The following is a 21716-nucleotide window of genomic DNA, read 5'->3' as shown; positions in this document are numbered from 1 at the left end:
GTTTTACATCATTATTGATCATTTTACATATTTTTTGGTAATTTTATGTCATTTTTTTGGTATTTTTACATCATATTTGGTCATTTCACAACATGTTTAGGTAATTTTATGTCTCTTTTGTTCATTTTTCATATCTTTTTGGTAATTTTACATCTTTCTTCTGCAATTGTATGTCTTTTTTGGTCATTTTACATCATATCTGGTCATTTTACTCATCTTACTTTGGTAATTTTAAATAATTTTTGGTATTTTTTACATTTTTTGGTAATTTTACGTCATTTTTTAAAAATATTTTTACATCATTTTTGGTCATTTTACATAATTTTTGGTATTTTTTAAATTTTTGGGTAATTTTACGTCATTTTGTTTGTATTTTTACATCATTTTTGGACATTTTACATCATTTTTTGACATTTTTCAAACAACAAATAAATAAAGTCTGATCGGACCTTACACACGAAAATGTGAAAATATTCCCCGGAAATGCGTTCTTTTATTGTGAAACCCAACAGGAAGTGAGCGGCTGTGTTGCCGCTAGTTTGACTCTTCTCTCCGGTTGTTTTCTGTTAACGGCTCCGGTTCTCCTCCTCCGGCCCGGTTCTCCTCCTCCGGCCCGGTTCTCCTCCTCCGGCCCGGTTCTCTCCGCTCCGGGTCCCGGTGTCTCTGTGTGTCCGGTGGAACGGAACTAACGGGAACATGGAACTTTAACGGAAGTTCTCGGTGTGTTTCGCTGAACGGAAACTTTAAGGGAACTTTGCGGTGAGTTGCGGTTTGTTTTACTGTCAGTAAACCAACATTTATATCAGAAGTGTTTCAGTTATGAGTTATTAAGTTATTAAAGTTTAATTTAAAGTTACATGTAAAGTTGATTGAGTGTCTTTGGACCGTGAGAAAGATGAAACAAAGAGCGGAAACACGTTGAACCACAGACACCAGAACCATCAGCTGCTCCACCTGACAATACAACAACGGCTTTTATTTTGGTTTCAGCTACAACCGGAAGTCCGCCATGTTGGATCCGACTAAACTAGTTATGGAATTATTATTATTCCTCCTGGTTTCCTTCAGGCTCTGGTTCATTTTAATGTCTGGTTCAACTAAAGTTCATTAGTTTGGACAAATATAATGATAACAACAGAAACATCTGATAAGAGTTTAATTATAGAGCTGATATCAGACATTAACATGGTTTTATTGATAACGGTTTTGGTTATTATCAAGAATGTTTCCATGACTGTAGATGTAAAAATGACCAAAAAAAGACACAAAATGACCAACAATAAATGTAAAAATGACCCAAAAAGACAAAATTATTTAAAAAAAAAAAGTAAAAATACCAAAAAAAGATATAAAATGAAGAAAAAAGACTTAATGTGAGCAGAAACATTGAGCCACTGGGACCAGTCCCAGTCTGGTCGGGTCCCAGACAGAAGAACAGTGTTAATGAGGAACTTGTTGGTTCTGACTCACTAGAGTCCAGCTGATCCTGGATCTGCTTATTATATTTTAATAAATGATCAACTGGATTCACTCCTTTAGAGGCTTTGGTAGAAACCAGGTCTAGAACAGGAGAACCGTCTAAAACAGGAGAACCGTCTAGAACAGGAGAACCGTCTAGAACAGGAGAACCGGGACAGAGTTAGGAGGCTTTACGAGCCCCAGCTCTAACAATAATAATAACAATAATAAACAGAATCATTATGAAGGAAACCATGGAGAATGTCCAGATATCAGCTGACTGGAGGGCTGGGACATATATCCATATATATATATATATATATATATATATATATATATATATATATATATATATATATATATGGATATATATATACATATGTATGGAGATATATATATATATATATATATATATATATATATATATATATATATATATATCTCCATATAAATATATATACATATATGGATATATATATCTCCATATATATATATATATATATATATATATATATATATATATATATATATATATATATATATATGATATCTACAGTACAGGCCAAAAGTTTGGACACACCTTCTCATTCAATGCATTTCCTTTATTTTCATGACTATTTACATTGTAGATTCATCAAAACTATTAATGAACACATGTGGGATTATGTTCTTAACAAAAAAGTGTGAAATAACTGAAAACATGTCTTATATTCTAGTTTGTTTATGTATGGAGATATATATATATATATATATATATATATATCTCCATATAAATATATATACATATATGGATATATATATCTCCATATATATATATATATATATATATATATATATATATATATATATATATATATGGAGATATATATATATATATATATATATATATATTTATATGGAGATATATATATATATATATATATATATATATATATATATATATATATATATATATCCATATCTACAGTACAGGCCAAAAGTTTGGACACACCTTCTCATTCAATGCATTTCCTTTATTTTCATGACTATTTACATTGTAGATTCATCAAAACTATTAATGAACACATGTGGAATTATGTTCTTAACAAAAAAGTGTGAAATAACTGAAAACATGTCTTATATTCTAGTTTATTCAGAGTAGCCATCCTTTGCTCTGGTTACTACTTTGCACACTCTTGGCTTTCTCTTGATGAGCTTCATGAGGTCGTCACCTGAAATGGTTCCCCACCAGTCTGAAGGAGTTCCACCAGTCTGAAGGAGTTCCACCAGTCTGAAGGAGTCCCACCAGTCTGAAGGAGTTCCACCAGTCTGAAGGAGTTCCACCAGTCTGAAGGAGTTCCACCAGTCTGAAGGAGTCCCACCAGTCTGAAGGAGTCCCACCAGTCTGAAGGAGTTCCACCAGTCTGAAGGAGTCCCACCAGTCTGAAGGAGTCCCACCAGTCTGAAGGAGTCCCACCAGTCTGAAGGAGTCCCACCAGTCTGAAGGAGTTCCACCAGTCTGAAGGAGTTCCACCAGTCTGAAGGAGTTCCCATGATGCTTAGCACTTGTTGGCCCTTTTGGTGGTTGGAACCAAAGATCTCACATTTGGACTCATCAGACCAAAGCACAGGTTTCCACCGGTCTAATGTCCATTCCTTGTGTTTCTTGGCCCAAACAAGTCTCCTTAGCCGTGGTTTCCTAGCAACTTGACCATGAAGGCCTGATTCACAGTCTCCTCTTACCAGTTGTAGAGATGTGTCTGCTGCTAGGACTCTGTGTGGATCCATCTGGTCTCTGATCTGACTGCTGTTAGCTGGTGATACTGGGGCTGGTGACTGGATGAGCTTATCTCCAGCAGCAGGTGACTCCTGGTCCTCCTCTCCTGGGGGGCGGGCCTCATGTCAGACAGTCTCGTTGTAGCGCTTGATGGTTTTTGCGACAGCACTTGGGGACACATTCAAAGTTTTCGCAATTTTCCAGACTGACTGACCTTCATTTCTTAAAGTAATGATGGCCACTCGTCTCTCTTTACTGAGCTGATTGGTTCTTACCATAATATGAATTCTAACAGCTGTGTATCAACCTGACTTCTGCACAACACAACTGATGGTCCCAACCCCATTAATAAGGGAAAACTCCACTAATCAACCCTGACAAGGCGTTCACACCTGTGAAGTGAAACCATTCCAGGTGGTTCCTCATGGAGCTCATTGAGAGAACACCCAGCAGCGCTATCAAAAAGCAAAGGGTGGTTACTCTGAATAAACTAGAATATAAGACATGTTTTCAGTTATTTCACACTTTTTTGTTAAGTACATAATCCCACATGTGTTCATTCATAGTTTTGATGAATCTACAATGTAAATAGTCGTGAAAATAAAGGAAACGCATTGAATGAGAAGGTGTGTCCAAACTTTTGGCCTGTACTGTAGATATCATATATATTATATATATGATATCCTCCAGAGTCCTTATTTCTACAGTCTAAGGTCTGATTGTCATGAAGCCAGTCTAAGTTCTGTCTGTGGAGATTATAAGGACATACTTTATTAAACTAAATATATTTCACTTTTATATGAATGAACAATATCGCCATAATGAGGCACAATTCATTGTTTTGTGTTAAAATAATATTTTCTATATTTTTAAACATATTTTTTATTCACAATTTAATTACCGTAATGCATCCAGATAAAATGTCATGGTTTCCCCCACACTTATATATAATAAATATTTAATAAACTGTATAAAAATAAATACACGTTTGTTTAAAAATGTATAATTTAACAGAATATAATCAAATATAATGGTTTTTAACAATGTTTAAAGAACAAAATCTGAATGAAAATTGATGATAAAAATGGTTAAATGTTACAGTAATGATAGAATTGTTTGCATTAAAATATGTGTGTATTTCAATAAAACCCATGTTGGTGCTAGCAGCTAGCCTTCAGCATATCTAAGAGCTTGACAAGGAAAAAATAGGAAATAAAACATATTGTTTTTTTAATTAAAAAATGTGTTACGGTAATGAATTTAGCTCACAGTGTCTCTAAAAATGTCAGAAAAGACCTTAAAATGTTTAAATAGATGATAAATTCTAATTAAACAGTGACTTTAGATTGTTCTTGTTATGAAGGTTGATGAGAATCAGCCTGATGGTTCTTCTCTATCTGCTGGAACATTCAGGAACATTCTCTATCTGCTGGAACACGAGTTTACAGTTTATGACCTTCAACGGGTTTCTCTCAGATATGTGTGTGTGTGTGTGTGTGTGTGTGTGTGTGTGTGTGTGTGTGTGTGTGTGTGTGTGTGTGTGTGTGTGTGTGTGTGTGTGTGTGTTATCTCCGTCTGCTGGTTCCTGCGTCATGTTTAATCTGTGATTGTTGGAGTCACTGGTCTTGAGTTCTACTTTTATTTCCAACAGAAACTGCTGATGTTGTTTATTTGTTGGGGAACCACAGAGACTACACATACACATATATATATATATATATATATATATATATGTGTATATATATATTTGGTGTCTTGGTTGTTGAACTCTGGGTGAGTCTGTGACTGAAACAGGTCAAACAGTGACGTCCTGCCAGCTGTCACAGCGTTAAATATCCTTGTCAGCCATGAGTTGATATAAATCACCACACACACATGGTGATGCTCTGCTGGATGGATATTTATCCTAGAAAGGACGTGTCGCCCCCTAGTGGTGAGGAGGACACGTCCCCTCAGGTCCACTGGGACCAGGACAGACGTCCTATTGGACACTAAAACAGGTTTTAACTGTCTGAGTCTCTGATGATTGACATGTTGTATTCATGTTCTCATGTCACAATCTGGTTTTTATTAAATGTTGAACATGAATCTGTGTCCTGCAGCTCGTCACCATGGAGACGCCAGCAGCTGCAGCAGCAGCTTCCAGGCAGAAGGTAAGACACACACCTGGGACACACACCTGAGACACACACCTGGGACACACACCTGGGACACACACCTGGGACACACACCTGAGACACACACACCTGAGACACACACACCTGAGACACACACCTGGGACACACACCTGAGACACACACCTCGGACACACACCTGGGACACACACCTGGGACACACACCTGAGACACACACCTGAGACACACACCTGGGACACACACCTGGGACACACACCTGAGACACACACACCTGGGACACACGCCTGAGACACACACCTGGGACACACACCTGAGACACACACACCTGGGACACACACCTGAGACACACACCTGAGACACACACCTGGGACACACACCTGGGACACACACCTGGGACACACACCTGGGACACTAACCTGGGACACACACCTGAGACACACACCTGGGACACACACCTGAGACACACACCTGAGACACACACCTGGGACACACACCTGAGACACACACACCTGGGACACACGCCTGGGACACACGCCTGAGACACACGCCTGAGACACACACCTGGGACACACACCTGAGACACACACACCTGGGACACACACCTGAGACACACACCTGGGACACACACTTGAGACACACACCTGGGACACACACCTGAGACACACACCTGGGACACACACCTGGGACACACACCTGGGACACACGCCTGAGACACACGCCTGAGACACACACCTGGGACACACACCTGGGACACACACCTGAGACACACACCTGAGACACACACCTGGGACACACACCTGGGACACACGCCTGAGACACACGCCTGAGACACACACCTGGGACACACACCTGAGACACACACCTGGGACACACACCTGGGACACACACCTGAGACACACACACCTGGGACACACGCCTGGGACACACGCCTGAGACACACGCCTGAGACACACACCTGGGACACACACCTGAGACACACACACCTGGGACACACACCTGAGACACACACCTGGGACACACACTTGAGACACACACCTGGGACACACACCTGAGACACACACCTGGGACACACACCTGAGACACACACCTGAGACACACACCTGGGACACACACCTGAGACACACACCTGAGACACACACCTGGGACACACACCTGGAACACACACCTGAGACACACACCTGGGACACACACCTGGGACACACACCTGAGACACACACCTGGGACACACACCTGGGACACACACCTGGGACACACACCTGAGACACACACCTGGGACACACACCTGGGACACACACCTGGGACACACACCTGGGACACACACACCTGAGACACACACCTGGGACACACACCTGAGACACACACCTGGGACACACACCTGGGACACACACCTGAGACACACACCTGAGACACACACCTGGGACACACACCTGGGACACACACCTGAGACACACACACCTGGGACACACACCTGGGACACACACCTGAGACACACACCTGAGACACACACACCTGGGACACACACCTGGAACACACACCTGAGACACACACCTGAGACACACACCTGGGACACACACCTGGGACACACACCTGAGACACACACCTGAGATACACACCTGGGACACACACCTGAGACACACACCTGGGACACACACCTGGGACACACACCTGAGACACACACCTGGGACACACACCTGAGACACACACCTGGGACACACACCTGGGACACACACCTGAGACACACACACCTGGGACACACACCTGAGACACACACCTGGGACACACACCTGAGACACACACCTGAGACACACACCTGAGACACACACCTGGGACACACACCTGGGACACTAACCTGGGACACACACCTGAGACACACACCTGGGACACACACCTGAGACACACACCTGGGACACACACCTGGGACACACACCTGGGACACACACACCTGGGACACACACCTGAGACACACACCTGGGACACACACCTGAGACACACACCTGGGACACACACCTGAGACACACACACCTGGGACACACACCTGGGACACACACACCTGAGACACACACCTGAGACACACACCTGGGGCACACACCTGGGACACACACCTGAGACACACCTGGGACACACACCTGAGACACACACCTGGGACACACACCTGAGACACACCTGGGACACACACCTGAGACACACACCTGGGACACACACCTGAGACACGACCTGTCAGGGACTCGTCCCACAGTGCCGTGGTGAGAGTGGGTGCAGTAACATCTTGTCCTCCTGTCTGTCTGTCTGTCTGTCTCCTGTCTGTCTGTCTCCTGTCTGTCTGTCTCCTGTCTGTCTGTCTCCTGTGTGTCTGTCCTCAGTGCAGCAGCTGTGACTCTACCTGTGCCAGGTGTTGGTGTGTGGACTGTGCTGAAGCTCTGTGTGATGTGTGTGTGTCGGCTCATCGTAGAGTGACGGTGACCAGATCTCACCGGATCCTCAACCAGCCCAGCAACCAGCCAGGTCAGACCACTCACACACCTCATACACCTCACATATATCTAATACACACCTCACGTCGCGAAACATTCGTATTCTGTAGAGAAAAGTAATAGCACACCGATCCCGATCAGACCGCACGTTTTGACGAAAAGCGTCCGGAAGAGGAAGAAGAAGAAATCCACAGTATAACAGTAGTGCAGCACTGGTCCCTACAGATATTGCTGTATGGGACCAGTGCTGGGGAGATTGCCCCGAGGCCCTAATAAATACAACTCTGTGTGTGTGTGTGTGTGTGTGTGTGTGTGTGTGTGTGTGTGTGTGCAGGAGACGTCTCGACTCCGCCCACCAAGTTCTGCAGGCTCCACCCCTCTGAGCCCATCAAACTCTACTGCTTCACCTGTGAAACTCTCACCTGTAGAGACTGTCAGCTGATGGTGCACATGAACCACAGGTACACACACACACACACACACACACACACACACACAGACACACACAGACACACACACACACACACACACACACAGGAACTCGTTCAGGATGATCACCTTCACAAGCAGATTTATCTTTTTATTGCTACATGAATTCATTTCACTCTCTCTCCTCCTCCTCCTCCTGCTCCTGCTCCTGCTCCTCCTCAGGTACCAGTTCCTGAACGATGCGATGTCGAGTGTGAAGCGTTCTGTGTTGGAGGCGGTGCGTCCTGTGCTGGCGAGTCGAGGAGCAGTGAGGAGGAGTCTTCAGGACATGAACACCAGGTATAATAATATCTTCCTGTCTGTTGTTTGTATAATAATATCTTCCTGTCTGTTGTTTGTATAATAATATCTTCCTGTCTGTTGTTTGTATAATAATATCTTCCTGTCTGTTGTATGTATAATAATATCTTCCTGTCTGTTGTTTGTATAATAATATCTTCCTGTCTGTTGTTTGTATAATAATATCTTCCTGTTTGTTGTTTGTATAATAATATCTTCCTGTCTGTTGTTTGTATAATAATATCTTCCTGTCGTTTGTATAATAATATCTTCCTGTCTGTTGTTTGTATAATAATATCTTCCTGTCTGTTGTTTGTATAATAATATCTTCCTGTTTGTTGTTTGTATAATAATATCTTCCTGTCTGTTGTTTGTATAATAATATCTTCCTGTCTGTTGTTTGTATAATATCTTCCTGTTTGTTGTTTGTATAATAATATCTTCCTGTCTGTTGTTTGTATAATAATATCTTCCTGTCTGTTGTTTGTATAATAATATCTTCCTGTCTGTTGTTTGTATAATAATATCTTCCTGTCTGTTGTTTGTATAATAATATCTTCCTGTCTGTTGTTTGTATAATAATATCTTCCTGTCTGTTGTTTGTATAATAATATCTTCCTGTCTGTTGTTTGTATAATAATATCTTCCTGTTTGTTGTTTGTATAATAATATCTTCCTGTCTGTTGTTTGTATAATAACATCTGTTTGTTGTTGTTGTTGTCTGTCAGCTGACCTGGTTGTTGACTCTCTAATGTGTTTCAGGCTGCAGGACATCTCTGAGTGTCAGTCCGTCCTGCAGGTCAACCTGCAGCGCTCCTACAACATCCTGACGGAGCACCTGAACCAGAGGATGGAGGCTCTTCTGGACCAGGTCAAGGTACCGACCGCTGTTTACATTCAGTCTGAGTCTCTGAGTCACGCTGTCAGGAATAAAGTCCAAGTCACAAGAATAAAGTCCAAGTCACAAGAATAAAGTCCAAGTCACAAGAATAAAGTCAAAATGAGGAGAAGAAAGTTGAAAATTACAAGAAAGAAATAATAGGCATGTGGAAGTCACGAAAAAAAGTTAAAATGAGAAAAAAAATTAAAATGAGAAAAAAAATTGGAAGTCACAAAAAAGTCAAACTGAGAAAAAAAGTGAAAAGGAGGGGGAAAAAAAGTTTGAGGGAAAAAAAAGTCGAAGATACAAAAAAAAGTGGAAGTCACGAAAAAAAGTCAAAATTAGAAAAAAAAAGTTGAACTCACGAAAAAAATTAAATTTAAAAAAACAGTCAAATAGAAGAAAAAAAAGTCGAACTCACGAAAAAAAAGTCAAGTTGTTTTTTATATGGAACGATAAGTGGATATAGTAATCTTGGCAGCAGTCTGTTGGTGTCCGGCAGCAAAGAGCTGACGACATGTTTGTGTTCCTGACAGACCGTCAGTAAGACTGAGTGCGAGCAGCTTCAGATGAGGATGATGAAGATGAAGGAGCTGCAGCAGTATCAGCAGGCTGTCGGTCTCATGGCAGAAAAAGCCAAAAACGCCACCGACATGTGGAGCCTGCAGACCTACGCTGGCCGGGTACGTCTCTAAAGTTTATATAATATAATATGAACAGGAGTCCCAGAGGGAGTGGGAGGAGTTACTCAGTGAGCTGCTGTCTGTCTGCAGGTCGCCTCCCTGCTGAAGGCTCTTCCCGACCTGGACCCGTCCCCCCCCCAGACCATGTCCCAGCTGAAGGTGGTCACCGACCAGGCCTCCCTGGAGGCCGTCCTCAACTGTGGTGAGTTCCTGTGTTCATAGAAGAGGCTCATATTAGAGCATGACATGATTTACACTCCCGTCCCATCCCAATCCTGGGCCGGAGTAAAAAAAATCACATCCCGTCCCACGCCGTTTTAATTTTTTTATTAATAAGTTAGTCATTAGGAAAGTCAATGGATTTTGTGTTTTTGTTAGAGTAATGTTTTTGTCCATTTATGTCCATCTTAGTTCAATGAACCCAGAAATGTTGCATTTTTATTTGGTTTCCTTTAAAGCAACATCTAAGTCCAGGATGTTTACCTGACTGCACTATGCAAGTCAAGGTCCTCAACCAACTTGCATATAAAAAAGGCAAAATATGTAAAAGGCATGTCTTCAAAAATGTACATAGCTCAAAGTTCTTAAGATTATACAAATAATGAATAAAAACAATACTGACATATCAGTCTCTCCAGAAACTTAAACTTAGTGTATATAAAAAGGCATTACCTTTACATTTCACATTACACAATCCCTTACAGTTTGGTGTAAACAAATAAAAAGTGCATATAGGTTTAAACTTTAAAGTAACCTTTCTTGTTGTTGAGGGAATATAGGATGACAACAGCAGAACAGGCAGATTTTCAACTTATTTAAGATTATGCAAATAAACAAAAACACAACTCTCTTCAGTATGTGTGAATATTTGCCCATTTGCAAGAAAACACTGTCCAGAAACTAACTGGGATAACTCCTCGAAGGAGGCATAAACTTATTAAATGTTAACGCAAGTCAAAATAGTTCTGGCTCACTGAAAGATGGCTACAAAAATTGACGCGTCTGTCCTTTTGGTTGTTTAACACGGCTGAAAATCATCATCTATTAATGGCGATCCCGCTCCCATTGATTTTTATTCCCGTCCCAATCACAGGATTAATAAAACTTTGGCTCCCACCCTGTGGGAATCCCACGGGATTCGTACGGGATATGTGACCCGTGGGAATTCCCGACAAATGTCCTCCTCGAGCTCATATTTAATGGTAACGTCGTCACTGACCAGCCTCGCCACGTTGTGGCTTTTTTCAGGGGAGAAAAACGGCAAAGGGAAACCCGCCTCGTAATCCACTATAGTGGAAACACACCTTAACATCACCCTTCAGGGTCCCAGGTCAGATCAGTTCGGGGGTCAGAGGAAGTTGTAACTGTAATCACAAGGAGTAAATGTTAAAATGAGACATAGAACAATAACCCAACATGTCTGTTGCAAAGAGAAACTAAGCCCTGTACTCCGATCCACCTGGGAACCCTGCTGGGGTCAGCGTCCAGTCTCAAGTCCAGGTTTACATATCCCCCCAAAGACTCGAAGACACTGTATTTGTATCTTTATAATCATTGGAGTTCTAACCCTGGTGACATCTTTAATGTTTTTAAAGTTTGTGATTGGCTCTAAACGTCCTGATGGTCATGAGTTTATGTCACGTTTCTGTTTCCAGGTCATCTTGAGGTTAGGTGGATCCCCTTCTTCATCTCAAAACCGTCCGATCAGAGCAGTCCAGCTGCCTCCTCGTCTTCCTCCTCCAGCTCCGCCTGCAGACCCCCCCCCGAGCCCGACAACCTCTTCACCTCTGCTGCAGCTCTTCCAGACAGCCTGTTTTCTGCACTAAAGAAAACCTTTTCCAATCTTACTTCTGATTCTTCTTCCTCCTCCACCGTCAGTCCAGCGACCCCCATCAGTCCCTCTCCCACCGGTCCTGCTCCCACCGGTCCTGCTCCCACCGGTCCTGCTCCCACCGGTCCAGCTTCCACCGGTCCAGCTCCCTCCCGTGGGACCCCCACTCAGGCCGGGAACACCCATGACACTCGTTCACCTGTTCCAGTCGACAGTCGTTCTGTTGTGTTGAAGTCCAGGTTGACTGGTCCAAACCTGAGGCCCGGTTCTGATGTGACCCCCCCTGCTGCAGCTCCCTGTACTCAACTGGTCCAACATCCCTCCTCCAACAATCAGAGTCCGGTGTTGATGCTGTTGAATCCTTTCCAGTCTGTTTCTACCTCCGTGAACTTACAGCCTGTCAGCTTCCTTGGCCCAGCGTCGGCAGGTCCGACCGCCCCCCATCAGGACCAGCCCGCCACCATCATGTTGACCAGACCTCAGATGTCTTGCTTAACTCTCCCGTCAGTTGGGCCCCAGTTTCCCATGCTGCTCTGTCCGCCCCCAGCTGCAGGAAACACCGCGCACGAACCGCTGACGGGTCAGATCACCGCAGGGCAGTCCGGCCCCGCCGCCGCCAGTCACCCCGCCGCCGCCAGTCACCCTGCAGCCGTCAAAGGAAAACGGAACTCCATCACCCGGAAGCTGGCAGCGCTGCAGAGCCTGGCACAAGAACCACAGAATCTGTCTGTGAAGGATATACACTCCACTCCAACCAGCAGCCCTCAGGCCTCCAGCCAGCATCTCACCCCTGATATCGGACCTCAGGCTTCTCCTCGGCAGCAGAATCCTGTGGTGAGGGCGGTCGCAGACTCTGCCTGTAATCACAACGTACAGCAGGTCGCAGCGGTGAGACGACAGGAACCTGCAGAGAACGAGCCGACCTCCACCGTGTCAGAAGAACCTGCATCTGTAGGAGAACCTTCTGTACCTGAGGTATCAGACAGAGAAGAGGAAGAACCTAAAACCGAAGGAAAAACTGGAGCTAAACTATTGGACAAACAAGATGAAGAACCTGAAATGAAGGAAGTAAAGCAAGAAGAAGAAGATACTGAAACGGAATATTGGGGGAGAAAATATGCAGAACATAACACTTGTATATCAGCCAGAGAAGAAGAACTTGGAACTAAACTATCAGACGGAGAAAATGAAAAACCTGAAATTATTGTAATAAAGCAAGAAGACGAAGACTCTGAAAGTGAAACTGATAATTCTGAGAAAGCCGATGAAAGCTTTGTGATTGGACAACCAGACGCCTCTCTGAGACCCAGAGTGTCTCTGGTCAGGTTGCCTTTGTCTCCTCCGCGGGTTGGAAGCCCCCACCCTGGTTTCCGTTTGGTCATCGGTGATGCTGAAGATGAGATTTACCTGGAAGAGAGGAGCAATGACGCCCAGGTACAGTGGTGCTGTGCTTACACTGTTCATTGTGTTGTGTAGTTTGTAGTGTGTAGATATTAGAGTTTGGTCGACTTCCGGGTTCTGCCTATCTGGTCCAGTGTACCGGCCTCACCGCCGTTTGTCTTTTTACTTTTCTTCCTTTATACCTTCCTTCCCGCAGGTGCATGATCTCTAACCCTGTTAGTGTGGCGTGACTCTACAGGCAAACATCAGACAGTTTTAACTTTTCCTTTTACTGGTTGGGAGCTGCTCAACTGAAAGCACCACAACACCTGAAGGCAGATGTCAGAATTGGATTAATTTAATTTGGTTTTAGGTTAGAGGACGAAGACACGGTGCGATGTGATGCAATGAACATAATATTATGTTAGTTTACAAACAGAATAAAGGAACAACAACATTTAGCGACCAATTTACTGCCGAGTGAGGCCGGCAGCAAGAGCTCAGCCAAGGCGTGAGGGGCAAAGAAAACTAAAACTACTACAATCAAGTCGGGCAGCTTTATGGTGCTTTGGACAGCTGTCACCATTTTCTGTACTCCTTGATAAGCCAGGGCGAAAACCTAATCCAGTCAGCAAAAGACCTGTAATCATGGTTCTGAATAGGTAGATGTCTTCAATGTCCTCCACGGAAAGAGCCAAACCCAGGCTTGTCTTCGAGAAGATGGTGTCAATTGCGCTGAGAGACCAGCTGATCAAATCTGTGATTTTTAGTTTTGGAGAGCAGAGTAGAGAGAGTCTCTCAAAGTATAAGACAGTAGACCAGACGAGATATGAGGGGGAAGAGGAGAGGAAAATGCGACCGCCTTGGTTGAGAACCAGAGAGAAGTTCTTCTCGGGGTTTACCCTGTAACCATTCATCCAATCAGCCTGACCTCATCATTTGTGAAAAAAGTTAAAACTACTTAACAGCAGGCTTTATTGGATCAAAAACGAAAAGTTAAAATGCAAAAAGTGGTGAATTATAATTAGAGTTGTTCCGATTCCGATACCAGTATCGGAAATTGCTCCGATAATGCAGAAAATGCTGCATCGGTATCGGCGAGTACTGGAGTCCAGGCACCGATCAGATACCACGTCATTTATTAAATTAGTAATCTATTTACTGGGTCGCTCTGTTAAGCTTATATTGTGGCTGCACTTTAATTTAAATATATTCCTAGATTTATTGATTTAAGTTGCTGTTGCACTACTGTTTTGTTTATTGTTTTATTTAAAAATAAATGCTGTATTTATTCTTGTTTGACAAAGGGTTTAACCTGAGCCAGAACCACAATGATAATCATATCATGCAGGTGTAGGACGATATTCTTTTTATAACATACAGGTATTGGATCGGTACTCTGTATTGGCCGATACCCACAGCACAAGTATCGGAATCTGTATCAGGAGGGAAAAAATGTTATCTGAACATCTCTAATTATAATGTAAAGTTCAGTTGTTCTTCAAACTGTCGGCTGCTGACCGGGTGTCTCTCTCTCCGTGTCACAGTCCAGTGATGATGATGTCACAGACGGCACGGCGCCCGAGTCGCCCATCACCCTGGTGGTGGTCGACTGCTCCGTCTGTCAATCACCCAACGCCTCCATCATCTGCACCACCTGCGGACGAGGATACCACCGAGACTGCCACGTCCCTGCTCTGGACCTGGACATGTGGTAACGATCAATCAATCAGACAATCAATCAATCAATTAATCAGTCAGTCAGTTAATCAATCAGTTAATCAATCAGTTAATCAATCAGTTAATCGATCAGTTAATCAGTCAGTCAATTAATCAGTCAGACAGTCAAGCTGACTTAATAGACTCCTATCCTTGTCCCGGGTCTTAATAGACTCCTATCCTTGTCCCGGGTCTTAATAGACTCCTATCCTTGTCCCGGGTCTTAATAGACTCCTATCCTTGTCCCGGGTCTTAATAGAGTCCTATCCTTGTCCCGGGTCTTAATAGAGTCCTATCCTTGTCCCGGGTCTTAATAGACTCCTATCCTTGTCCCGGGTCTCCATAGACTCCTATCCTTGTCCCGGGTCTTAATAGACTCCTATCCTTGTCCCGGGTCTTAATAGAGTCCTATCCTTGTCCCGGGTCTTAATAGACTCCTATCCTTGTCCCGGGTCTCCATAGACTCCTATCCTTGTCCCGGGTCTCCATAGACTCCTATCCTTGTCCCGGGTCTCCATAGACTCCTATCCTTGTCCCGGGTCTCCATAGACTCCTATCCTTGTCCCGAGTCTTAATAGAGTCCTATCCTTGTCCCCGGTCTTAATAGATTCCTATCCTTGTCCCGGGTCTTAATACACTCCTATCCTTGTCCCTGGTCTTAATAGAGTCCTATCCTTGTCCCGGGTCTTAATAGACTCCTATCCTTGTCCCGGGTCTCTATAGACTCCTATCCTTGTCCCGGGTCTCCATAAACTCCTATCCTTGTCCCAGGTCTTAATAGACTCCTATCCTTGTCCCGGGTCTCCATAGACTCCTATCTTTGTCCCGGGTCTTAATAGACTCCTATCCTTGTCCCGGGTCTCCATAGACTCCTATCCTTTTCCCGGGTCTCCATAGACTCCTATCCTTGTCCCAGGTCATAATAGACTCCTATCCTTGTCCCAGGTCATAATAGAGTCCTATCCTTGTCCCGGGTCATAATAGAGTCCTATCCTTGTCCCGGGTCTTAATAGAGTCCTAGTTCTTGTCTCGGGTCTTAATAGAGTCCAATCCTTGTCCCGGGTCTTCATAGACTCCTAGTTCTTGTCTCGGGTCTTAATAGAACTGGATATGTGGTAACGATCAATCAATCAATCAATCTTCTGATCTTTTTGCTCTTTGTCTTGCAGGTCAGACTGGACATGTGCGCTGTGTCAGGACCTGATGGACCCCTCAGACCCCTCGGACCCCTCAGAGCACTCGGACCTGTTGGTCCCCCTCAGCTCTGACGGACTGCTGACCCCTGAGAGTTCTGGTCTCAGTCAGCTGGACCAGAGGGTAAGAGTCCACATACAAGCCCTCAGATTTCAGTTTGGGTCTCTTTGTTCAGCAGCTGGAACATTTGTCACTAATAAATCCTGGTCCCAGGTCTTAATAGAGTCCTGGTCCTGGTCCTTATAGAGTCCTGGTCCTGGTCTTTATAAAGTCCTAGTCCCAGGTCTTTATAGAGTCCTAGTCCCAGGTCTTTATAGAGTCCTAGTCCTGGTCCCAGGTCTTTATAGAGTCCTAGTCCCAGGTCTTTATAGAGTCCTAGTCCTAGTCCCTGGTCTTTATAGAGTCCTGGTCCTGGTCTTTATAGAGTCCTAGTCCCAGGTCTTTATAGAGTCCTCGTCCCAGGTCTTTATAGAGTCCTAGTCCCAGGTCTTTATAGAGTCCTAGTCCTGGTCCCAGGTCTTTATGGAGTCCTAGTCCCAGGTCTTTATAGAGTCCTAGTCCCAGGTCCTTTTAGAGTCCTATTCCTGGTCCCAGGTCTTAATAGAGTCCTAGTCCTGGTCCCAGGTCTAAATAGAGTCCTAGTCCTGGTCCCAGGTCTTAATAGAGTCCTAGTCCTGGTCCCAGGTCTTAATAGAGTCCTAGTCCTAATCCCAGGTCTCAAGCATTAATTAGCTGATCAGGACATGATGCATTCGAGGGCCGTCGGGAATTAAAATAATCTGAGAGAATTTAGTTTCATGTTGGAGCTTCTTTAATGTTTCTGTGTGTGTGTGTGTGTGTCTGTGTGTGTGTGTGTGTGTGTGTGTGTGTGTGTGTGTCTGTGTGTGTCTGTGTGTGTGTGTGTGTGTGTGTGTGTGTGTCTCAGAGGTGTGAGAGTCTGCTGCTCCAGATGAAGGTGGAGGGCTGCAGCCTGCTGCCACAGGTCAGACACACACACACTCATTAAAATATTTAATGTTTTTCCTTTTAATATTGTCAATATTTTACTCTTTTTTTTTTTATAATTTATTGTTTTTAATTATTTTTAGTTTGAGTAATATTCAAAATTTAAAAAATCTTATTCTATTTATTTATTTTTTTAATGTTTCTTAATTATGTGAATGTATCAGTAATAAAGTTGTTTTCATTGTTTTTACTTGATTGATTTTTGGAGAAAATAATGTGCAGATTGATGCAGAATGAAAACAGTAAAATCAGTAATAATGATGTAATAATATCACATATAATGATGAAGATGATGAAGATGTTTTGTTGTGTTCCAGTCCGGTCTGAACCTGCTGTCGGACCGTCTGATTGGTCGATGTCCGTCCTATGAGACGCCTGCAGAGTTCCTGTCAGACGCCTGGAGTCTGTTCAGTGAAGCAGCACAGGTACCACAACAAACAAACTGTAAACAAACTGTCAACAAACTGTAAACAAACTGTCAACAAACAAACTGTAAACAAACTCTTAACAAACAAACTCTAAACAAACTGTCAACAAACTGTAAACAAACTGTCAACAAACAAACTGTAAACAAACTCTTAACAAACAAACTCTAAACAAACTGTCAACAAACTGTAAACAAACTGTCAACAAACAAACTGTAAACAAAACTGTCAACAAACAAACTGTAAACAAACTCTTAACAAACAAACTGTAAACAAACTGTCAACAAACTGTAAACAAACTGTCAACAAACAAACTGTAAACAAAACTGTCAACAAACAAACTGTAAACAAACTCTTAACAAACAAACCGTAAACAAACTGTCAACAAACTGTAAACAAACTGTCAACAAACAAACTGTCAACAAACAAACTGTAAACAAACTGTCAACAAACAAACTGTAAACAAATCAAACTGTGAACAAAACAAACTGTTACCATGGAGACGCTTATAGACGCAATAGAGTCCCAGTCCTGGTCTCAGGTCTTAGTAGAGTCCTAGTCCCGGGTCTTAATAGAGTCCTAGTCCTGGTCCTAGGTCTTAATAGAGTCCTAGTCCTGGTCCCAGGTCTTAGTAGAGTCCTAGTCCTGGTCCCTGAGCTGTCACTCAACCATGTCTCTTGTTTCCAGGACGATGGTGATGTGTCTCGGCTGAAGGAGAGCATTCGGATCCGCTGGATGAAAACCGCAGAACGTTTCCGATCTACGAGACGCCCCCGCCAGGACACGCCCCCCGGAGGACAGGACACGCCCCCCAGAGGACAGGACACGCCCCTCAGAGGACAGGACACGCCCCCAATACGACAGGACACGCCCCTCGGAGAATTTGATGCGCCCTCCAGAGAAGAGGACATGCCCCTCGGAGGACCGAGCACGGCCCCTGGGGAAGAGGACACGCCCCCAATACGACAGGACACGCCCCCTGGGGAAGAGGACACGCCCCCAGTACGACAGGACACGCCCCCAGTACGACAGGACACGCCCCCTGGGGAAGAGGACACGCCCCTCCAAGGACAGGACACGCCCCCTGGGGAAGAGGACACACCCCTCCAAGGACAGGACACGCCCCCTGGGGAAGAGGACACGCCCCCCGGGGGACAGGACACGCCCCCTGGGGAAGAGGACACACCCCTCCAAGGACAGGACACGCCCCCTGCCCTAATGGTCCTGGTGAAGCAGCAGGAGGCGTACGTGTCCAGTCTGAGGGAGACCAGGAAGCGTCTCCGGGACGCGCTGACGGACGCGCTAACGGACGCTCCACGCCGCCAGAAAACCAAGAGACGGAAATCTGTGTCATCATGACGTTTATAATAACCATGATTTAAACATTCTGACCAGTTATTATAAATATCAACTCTTCCAGTTTGTATGTGATGTTCACTTGAAGTCTTACTTTTTACAGTTTGATTTTCATGTTTTTTTAATACTTTTACAACAGAAATAAATATTTTTCTTTTAAAGTGAATTCATTATTAAGTGTACAGATAAACTCTGATGAAAATAATAATAATAAAATTGATAATTATTTTAATCTGAAGTCTATTTCAGTGCAGATATAAATCAATATTTGTGTTTTTAAAGTAAATAATGAGGTGAAGGCTCCCAGTAAATCCTGATAATAATGAATAATAAAAGTTTATTGTCAGGTGTAGTTGCAGACAGAAACCAGCAGGTGGAGCAACAATAATAATAATATTAATTAGACTTTTATAGCGCTTTTAAAAGGTTCTCATGGTCGCTAAATACAGAGTTGAGAAAACACAAAAAGACCTGGGACCAGAACTAAGACTATTAAGACCCGGGACCAGGACTAGGACTCTATTAAGACCTGGGACCAGGACTAGGACTCTATTAAGACCCGGGACTAGGACTCTATTAAGACCTGGGACTAGGACTCAGACTCTATTAAGACCCGGGAAAAGGACTAGGACTCTATTAAGACCTGGGACTAGGACTCTATTAAGACCTGGGACAAGGACTAGGACTCTATTAAGACCTGGGACTAGGACTCAGACTCTATTAAGACCCGGGACTAGGACTCAGACTCTATTAAGACCCGGGACCAGGACCAAGACTCTATTAAGACCTGGGACCAGAACTAAGACTCTATTAAGACCTGGGACCACAACTAAGACTCTATTAAGACCTGGGACTAGGACTTGGATTCTATTAAGACAGAAAAAACAAAAACTAACCAGAGAAGAGAGATTATGACTTCAGGTCTTGTATCTTTAAAAGGTTTTGAGTTGGTTTGTGAAGGAGTGAGTCTGGATCTGTAGGGAACCAGAGGGTTGGAGCAGCAGTGGAGAAGCTCCGTCCCCCATGGAGCGGAGCCTGGTCCTGGTGGTGGGGGTCAGGAGGATCTGAAGATCTGAGGTGTTTGGTCCTGGTGATGGGGGTCAGGAGGACCTGAAGATCTGAGGTGGGGGTCAGGAGGACCTGAAGATCTGAGGTGTTTGGTCCTGTCCGGCTGCTTTTTCAGCTCGTTTCTGTCCCTTTTTAATTTAAAAAAAAGGTCAATTTTGTGTGTCAGGCTGGCTAGCGGTGCTAACGTAGCTAACGTAGCCTGCCTGCAGTCAAGTGTTGTAAACAATGCCACGTGGCATGCGGGCTGCGTTGCCAGGTTTGACAAAGCCCCCTTTAGGAAGCACCATTAATGCTTAAAATATTTCCTTTCACCTCCATTATTTGGGTGAAAGGAGAAGTATGATTCAGATGTTTGCGTTTTTGTAGTGTTGTATGTTTATGTAGCACATTTAACAAAATGTTTTGGCTGTGTTAGCACATAGGAAGCTACCATGAGCACCAATTATAGCTTGAGGAGACTAAGGGGACCAAGCACAGAGCCCTGGGGGACTCCATGAGTGACTGGGATGATCTGGGAGCTGAAGAGAAACTGACTGAACACTTCTGTTTCTTTTATAGACTCAGACTATCATAAGGGCCTCGGGGCAATCGCACCGAGCACTGGTCCCATACAGCAATAGCTGTAGGGACCAGTGCTCGGGATCGGTGTGCTATTACTTTTCTCTACGGAATACGAATTTTTCGCGAGTCGCGAAAAACTGCCCAAAATTTTGCATTGAAATGAATGGGACGGCCGGAAAAAAATGAGCGAAAAAGAACAATAATTGGAGATTTTTAAACGTCTACTTCTCCGGCATAATTTCACCTAGAGACTCCATTTAAACTTTAAACAGTAGACACAAGTCTTGTAGCCCCCATGGCCCTTTCAGAATTTCCCCTGAGGAAATTTTCTAGTTATTATTTTTATTATTATCATTATTATTATTATTGTTATTATCATTATTATTATTATGAATGTATTTGTTTACCTTTGTGTGAAGTGTTAATGAATAATGAATGAATGTTTCCTCTCTGTATATAAAATAGATCACTTCATGCCTGCTGTCATATTAAGAGGAAATAATACAACTATTGATTCATGTTGATGTTTAATTAATATAATATAAATAATGCTATATAAAATTTAAGATTAAACACTCAAATTATGATGAAAATGTATTTTTTTCATCAGCTTTTTGTAAACTTGTGTGGGTTTTTTTAATGTTAAAATTGTGTATAAAAAGCTGAATAAACAAACATGAATCTTTTAATTGTGACACAAACAAACAAATTGAAGATGTGGAATCTTTATTTCAACAGTTTCTGTTATTATAATATATTTATTTATTTATATTTGTTAATAAATGATTTTACACTTCAGAACCTTTTTAATTCAATTTAAAGCTTTAAATCAGTTTTACTCCATAAATTACAATGAAATCTCATTTAATTTATGTTTTAATCTAATAACCAACATCAGACCTGCAACAACAACCTTCATCACATCTGTAAACAACAACAACAACAACAACAAAGCTTCGTCTCAGTGAATGTTCGGTGAAGGAAAGAAGGAAGGAAGGGAGAAAGGAAGAATCAAGGAAAGAAGGG

General features: G+C 43.3%; 1 protein-coding gene across 1 annotated transcript; it reads left to right on the top strand.

The window, feature by feature from the left end:
* The first annotated feature begins 508 nt into the window (after window positions 1–508).
* trim33l (tripartite motif containing 33, like) lies at window positions 509–20065 on the top strand. Its single transcript, XM_059339939.1, has 14 exons — window positions 509–759; window positions 5317–5367; window positions 7710–7851; window positions 8155–8281; window positions 8472–8588; window positions 9351–9465; window positions 10005–10151; window positions 10242–10353; window positions 11807–13416; window positions 14910–15076; window positions 16251–16398; window positions 17201–17257; window positions 17598–17705; window positions 18393–20065. The coding sequence occupies exons 2-14, from the start codon at window positions 5326–5328 to the stop codon at window positions 19062–19064; spliced, it is 3564 nt and encodes a 1187-aa protein (XP_059195922.1). The 5' UTR covers window positions 509–759; window positions 5317–5325; the 3' UTR covers window positions 19065–20065.
* Window positions 20066–21716: the final 1651 nt, after the last annotated feature.

This window comes from Centropristis striata, chromosome 8 (assembly GCF_030273125.1).
Source record: "Centropristis striata isolate RG_2023a ecotype Rhode Island chromosome 8, C.striata_1.0, whole genome shotgun sequence".
NCBI lineage: Eukaryota > Metazoa > Chordata > Actinopteri > Perciformes > Serranidae > Centropristis > Centropristis striata.
Note: the sequence above shows the minus strand (reverse complement) of the source record. Positions and strands in the feature narration are given on the sequence as shown.